Source organism: Aptenodytes forsteri, unplaced genomic scaffold (assembly GCF_000699145.1).
Source record: "Aptenodytes forsteri isolate BGI_AS27 unplaced genomic scaffold, ASM69914v1 Scaffold62, whole genome shotgun sequence".
NCBI lineage: Eukaryota > Metazoa > Chordata > Aves > Sphenisciformes > Spheniscidae > Aptenodytes > Aptenodytes forsteri.
The window spans coordinates 2,669,569-2,676,456 of record NW_008794595.1 but is presented as its reverse complement, the minus strand read 5'-3'; the positions used below and the strand labels follow the sequence as shown (position 1 = coordinate 2,676,456).

The 6,888-nt window shown below is 40.9% G+C and overlaps 1 protein-coding gene across 1 annotated transcript in view; it reads left to right on the top strand.

Moving 5' to 3' along the window:
- TERF1 (telomeric repeat binding factor 1) overlaps positions 1–6,080 on the top strand; it is a 22,040-nt gene extending 15,960 nt beyond the window's left edge. Inside the window, 2 exon segments of the mRNA XM_009272665.2 lie at positions 5,199–5,344; positions 5,968–6,080. Coding sequence (XP_009270940.2) covers positions 5,199–5,344; positions 5,968–6,073 — 252 coding nt within the window. The 3' untranslated portion in view covers positions 6,074–6,080.
- The last annotated feature ends 808 nt before the right edge of the window (positions 6,081–6,888 follow it).

The window sequence follows — 6,888 nt, the reverse complement described above, 5'->3', positions numbered from 1 at the left end:
AAGGCAAGTTACTGCTTTATATAGTTTCTCAGTGGAAAGAAGAAAAAAATGAGTCAGTCTCTGGTTTACCTGTAAGGAAGTTTCCTTGTTTACATGTTAAACTGAAGAAATTTATTTTTTAAAAAGCTCAATGTAAGCTGTTTAAAGCAAAACAAGCAAAACCCAACCCTTTTAACAGCAAATGTAATTAATCATTACAACAAGTAACAAGGGCTGTGGTTGTCTCTGCTGGAAGTATTTGAATTATTATCTGGTGCTGTAGGTCAAGCATAACTGTGTTACTTGAATAAAGATTTTATTTAGGAAAGTTTTCTGGCATGCTCCGAAATGAGATGAACTAGATGGTTCCAATGGAATCTCTGGCCTTTTAATAATAGTAAAAAAACCCACCATTCACTGCTAATGTTGCAAAAGATCTGTGGAACAGGAAGTATTGGGAAAAGGAAGTATTTCTGATAAAGGGTAGACTACTTTAGAGAAGTTTTAGATTTCTAACTGTTGAGAAACATATAGCTCAGTAGCTGAACTACTACCACTCAATTCTTTCACTGGTTAGTGGGGTTTATCAGTGATCATAGTTTCTTGAAGAGGCACTGATAGTTGCGTTAAGGTGGAATAAGTCCAACTTTCAGATATGAAATTTGATCTTCACATACCTCAGCTTCTACTTTGTGTAGATGCCAAATTTTTGCTTTTTGCAGAATAACCAGAATACAATTTTGATCAGGCTGAATGTTATCTAAGCTCTTCACCCCCAGAGGCACCCCCCCACCTTTCACCTCTGAGTGCTGCTGCCACTTGTAGTAGCTTAAATTCAAGAGAAGGGAGGAACCATGCAGAATGGCACTCAAAATTGTCACCTGGCCCATCTCCAGTGCCTGAATTGTTGTTGCTCTTAAGGGCAGAATCTGTTAAGGATCCCCAAAAGGGTTCTAGCTCATTAGGAGAGGAGAAAGTAAAAAAAAAAAAAAAAAAATCTCCATGGATGAGGGATTTATCTGAGCATCCTTGGACACATGGACCTCTTGTGCCACTGACAATCATACTGGCTGGCCCTGGATTGTCCTGCCCAGCCACCCCTTGTGCACAAGCAGGATGGTATGCATTTGTCTAATGATAGCAGCCATGAGATTTACATTTCCACTGGGTATGTTATTTGCAGAGTTAGATGATGTTTGTTCACCTGTAATTCATAGATTTCCTCTCTACTACTTAGTTCTACTAGATGACTTTATCAAGTTTAAATTTCTGTAAGTTGAGGCTATTTCTTTGCAACTGCATTTCCCTTTCTACCCAATTCTTCAGTTTTGAAAGTTCCAATTGTAAAGGTCAGCCATAGCCTGATTCTCTCAGGTTCCCTCCTGCTTTATAGCCAACACCTTTTGTCCATTTGATAGTTGGAAGTTTCTTACAGGAGGAGGTCTTGTACATGCTCTAGTAAACCTCTCTTTTCATGCCCCAAGCTACAAATTCTAAGCCTTCAGCTTCAGCCATTTACACCTCCTATTGCTCTTCTAATGTTCTATCAACATTTTTTTTTTCCAATCCAGTTATTCCAGTTAACCTGAGGATTTATTAGTACAGGTCCCCTTTGGGAGCCCCCATAGGGCTCTACATGTTTGGTTACAAATTTATCATTGTAGGCGCATTAGCAAAGGATTGGTCCCCCTTACACATTTAATCTCAGGAATACTCACAACTTGACCAGATCCTGTGGGCTACAAAACTGTTAAGGGATGTTAGGAGCAGCCACCTCCTCCAGGAGCCCAGCCCAGCCCCCGGGGTCCCTGCTCAGGCTGGGGGATGCAGCTGCCACTTTCCCATTTGCAGGTTTGCACGGTAGCAAGGCTGAGCACAAATCCCAGAGACAGACACAGGGGACACACACACACACACACACATGCGTGCGCACACACACACACACACACACATATGCACACGACACTGACACGGCTGGTCACATAGACTGCTATGGACAAGGTGCTGCCCTCAACAGCACCCACACACAGTACCCACATAAGATGTAAACACAGGCAGCCAAGTCCCCTCCTTTTCTCTGGTAGATGTGTCAGTTCACTGGTGAAAGCACACGTATGCCTCTAGGTTCACAGGCACATGGATGTCTGCACATGCCCAAGTATGGGCAAGGCCCCTCTGCACACCTGGTACCCCTGCCTCCATCCTGGCCCTCACACCTGCTTCAAGGGTCCTTTACTTGCTGGCTGGCACAGCTGGATGCACCAAACACAAGCACTCACACACTCATCCCATGGGCACTCTATGTTCCTGTCGTACCCCAGCGTAGACTTGCAAGATATCTCCCTTTCAGGCAAAAGGTGAAATTTTCACTCATTCAAGGAGACGAAGGAAAGGCAGAGGGGGCCCATACCGCCTGGGTGTCAGCTCGCAGCTACTGCTGTGGGACTGACCCTTCAACCCGATGATAACTAGAGACTCAAAGGAAAAGCTACAAGACACACAAGGGCTCCTCCTGGTCACAATGTCTATCCTGAGCCCGCTCATACTGGAGACAGGGAAGGGGAGGGGATAACTGGCAATCCAGGACCAAACCTCCACCTGTTGTGCTTGCAGCCGAGTTAACGCCAGTCCCTGCTGGGGCGGCTGCATGTTTCGGCCCTGTCCCGAACCCAGCTTGTTCATTGCACGTTCATACCACGTTAATAGCTGAAACCAACCCAGACTTCCCCAACCAACCTCTCCTAAATTTTACCAGATACCAGAAGTACCTTTACCAGACTTACCTTGACCAGACCAGAATTACAATTACTTTTCCCTCTTTTAGCTGGCAGTGGGGCACTGGACTGACATGCGTTAAAAGCTGGGATTCAGCAGCTCCTGCACGCCGCAGGAGCCTACAGATGACCCTCGGCTGAAGCCCCAGCAGGGATTTCAAAAGGTCCTGTACCTTTCCAAGCAGTGGCAGGGAGCAGCCCACGGTCCTCCCGAGCGAAGCAGGACATGTGAATCCCAGTCGCGGCACCTGAGGCTGTCGTGGAAATAACCCAAACTGCAATTTAGATCAGGTCAGAGCAGAAGTGGTTTATTGCTACGGCTATAGGTGAGGACAGGGAGGAGCAGAGTGACAGCCTCTGCTGATGTGAACTCTGCCCAGCTGGGGCAGCTACAGAGTTCCTATAACTTTTACAACCCATTTTTCACCAAAACTGTGTCAGATAAGCAGCATTTGGTACATAACAACAGCAAATGAAATTCATCAGACAAGGAGGCTCTAGACAGTACATCCTTTTACAAATAGTTCACTCCTTTGTCAATTAAATTGTTCTGACCAGCAAGATCCTTTGCTTCTGAACTACTGAGGCCTGCAAAGGCCTGTGAGACATTAACTATCTTGCTTTCACACACTGAAGGTGACTAAGCAATTGCAGTGCTTCTGATCACTTGCCTGTGTAACTTTCATAGTGCTCTTATGAACAAAAACGCTGACTTTTGCTATTTTAGAGCAACTCCAAAATAAGTAAAGCACAGGCAATGGTTAAATGCAGAAATAAGAGAGCTTCTTGGTGTGATTTTCAGCAGTCATTTACTCGTGAAATGCACATAAACACATGCAGATTTAGTAAAAGTCCGGTAACTAATGATTTTTAATATGGAATCTGCTGGTGCTCACAGAAACACCAGCATGAGACCAGTGAAAATTGACCATTTGTCTCCTTTCATAATTTGCTATGGTCCATGAGATCATCAGGAGCAGCAGGGACATCTCCAGTGCAAGAAGCAGAAGTGGACACAGATAAATTAAATGGAATACAATACAAGTCTCTCTACATCTCAATCTCATTAACATTTTTAAGTTTACATTTTTTCTGTAAGTTAAGTCTTTACATTTCAGATTTTGGGGAATAAATTTAGAAAGAACATGCTAGCAAACTGCAGTTTGAAATAGAAGTTAATACGTACTTTTTAGAAACAGTTTTCCTACACAGTTGTTTCAACTGGGGATCCTGTCCTGTATTTGCATAGATGATATGCAATTCAGTTTGCCTAAAGAGGCATGCTGATAATCATACATCAGTATGATTAGTTTGTATTAAGCAAGCAAGGATTTGAAGACATTTGCAGAGGATCAGATTCTAGCAGAATAAGTTGTTTTAAAAAAATTTCATATTAAAGTTGCTAATTGCTGTTCCAGAGTGAAAAATGACTGTATGTAATACACCTATATTAAAAATGCAGTGGTTAAAAATAGGCATGATAGGATATATAGGATCTGTAAACTTTTGTTATATATATGCATATTTCTATAAAACTACAATAAAAGAAAGTTGATACTCAGTTCTCCCTCACACTTTACTGTAAAGGTAAGTTTTTAAAAATCAAGTATTTGACTTTTAAAAAATTAGTTTTCTTTCACTCTGTGTGCAGTCCTGAAATTGTTTATATTGAGATATTTGTATCGAGAAGCAACTAAGGAAGAACTGGTACACTGGAGAACTTCATTGGAAGGGATTGCTTACAGATGTATAACTGCAAGTAATTTTCTCTCCTTTTATGAGAGAAATGTCATCCCCTAAAGATTAAAAAGCTTGTAGGTCATGGCAGTGAGACTTAAATAGTGGGCTCAACAAATGGCCAAAAACAAACACATAGCTGTTACCTGAGGATATGGCTGATCTCACTTTCAAATGCAATATGTATCATTTTGCTTCTATCAGCATTTTAAATATTGGGATTTGTTTTTTCTAAGCACACTGAAATCCCTTTGTTGTTGGTAAATGGTGTCTTGATTCTCAGTCCCTAGGTTAATGTGTCACAAAATGCTTTCTCTTTTGTGATGCGTACTAGGATCAATCAAGGTTTGTCTTGGCTCAATTAGCAAATGAAGCACAATTTTGGAAAGCATGTTTTGAATGAAGCAAAACTTTGCCCAATGTCTTTTTTCTTTCCTTCCTGTGACTTGTGAACATTGAAGCATGTGGTTCTCGTTCCAGGTAATGTCTGCTACTGTGTTGTAACACTTGACTTGGTAACCTTTGTTGTTGTATTTAGTGTCAAGTTATGGTGCTCAAAAGAAATCAGAATGACCCTCAGACATCTGTACTCTTTAATAACTAGAAAGCTATACAAAAACTTGCTTTTATATTTGCTATAAGCTTAGCTCTTAGATTAATACCTTTCTCTGTTCAAATATCCGGTATTTTTCTCTGTTCTTCCCCTAGCGATGGACTTACAAAGAAGACTTGGAACTGAAATCAGGAATAAGGGAGTTTGGAGTGGGTAACTGGGCTAAAATTTTGGTCCATGGTGACTTCAACAACCGAACTAGTGTCATGTTAAAAGACCGGTGGAGAACACTGTGCAGGATCGAACAAGGCTAATTTGGACTACAGGAATCAACTCTTCTTGACCTTTCCCTAAATAAGGACCTAGTCTAGCTTTTCAGAATAATAACTTATTACAGTCTCAGAGTGTCCAGCAGTGTTGCTGCCCTAAAACATGAAACAGAATAGGCATAAAACATTCATGTGAGCTCACTTGCTCGGGTAATGATGACTTAAATGTAAAGCCTGGCCTTTTATCTACACGCAATAGATGACCTAATTTCTGAAATCTGAAAATGCTTGCAGTGATTTAAGAAAGGCCAATTATGTACATAGGGGTATTAAATGCCTGGCAACATGTTTAGCTTGATAGAGGCTAATAGAGAGTCAAGCATTCTGTATTTTTAAAGGGTTGTATCTCTAGTTAGACTGAGCTTTTTATCATTTTACTTCCTGCCATATAACCAGATCATTCTAATCCGATTTGCTTCACTTTGAAATTTTGGTCAGACTTGTCATCTCTGTCAGTAAGTTATACCAAAAAATATGTATGTATTGGTATTGCTAATTTTACAAACTGATTCCTTTTTTTGCAGTTAAAAATGTGATATTCCATGTAATTTTATATTTATAAGTAGTAAAGGTGCTGCCTTTTTTTTTTTTTGTGAAGAATTAAGCTTAAGTTCTAGGTGGAAGATTATTTTGAACTTATGTATATTGGCATAATAGCACTTTTTATCTCTCAGAAGAGATGGAAAACATATGGAAAGTAACAGTATGATACTAGCTCTTAACTTCCCTTGATTATCTTGTGCCACCTACCTTGTCCTGAGAAGTGGCTTCTTCTAGACCAGCAGGAAAGGGAAAGCTCAAAAACGAATGGCCAAAGTGGGGCTCAGTAACGAGTCTATGCTGACACTGATAGCACAGCTCGTGAGACACGTCTCATCTATGTTCTCCACTGTCTCTGTCTGCAGTGATAGAAAGCAAAGATACGCTCTGATGGGGGTAACTAACTATCGAGGTGTCAGTTGGTCACTGTAAATGTCCTGCTCGTGAGAGACTGTAATGGATGGATGATGATACTACGCTGTCTCTCTTGATTCAGATTGTGTGGAAAAGAGTTCCACAACCTCAGAAAACCCATACTTTCTACTGTCATACTGGTGTGAATCTAGTGACTTGAACTAACGTATCGCAGCATTCTTTTAAAAGTGAAATCTCTTCAATTCAGATGTTTTCTGTACCTTTGTCTTTGGATAAGGTTTTTATTTTACAAGAACCTTACAAGGAAAAGCATCTGTCCAAACTGGTCATAATAAAATAAACCTCTCTGAGATATTTTTCCTGGCTACAAATGAAGAGATATATTCTTGAAGGCTGAAATGTCCAGGAAGTATTAAGATAATCTCTCTGCTTTCTGTTTTGGAAGCCTGCTTCCATTAAGATAAAACGGTAAAGTACGGTTACAAAGGTTTGTTTCACACTCTTATTGTGGACGGGACCTCAGCCAGATCACCTTCCTCATTCTTGCAGGAAACCAGACGCTACGGTTTCTTCTTGCAGCTGCTAGAAGCAGTGGCAAGCA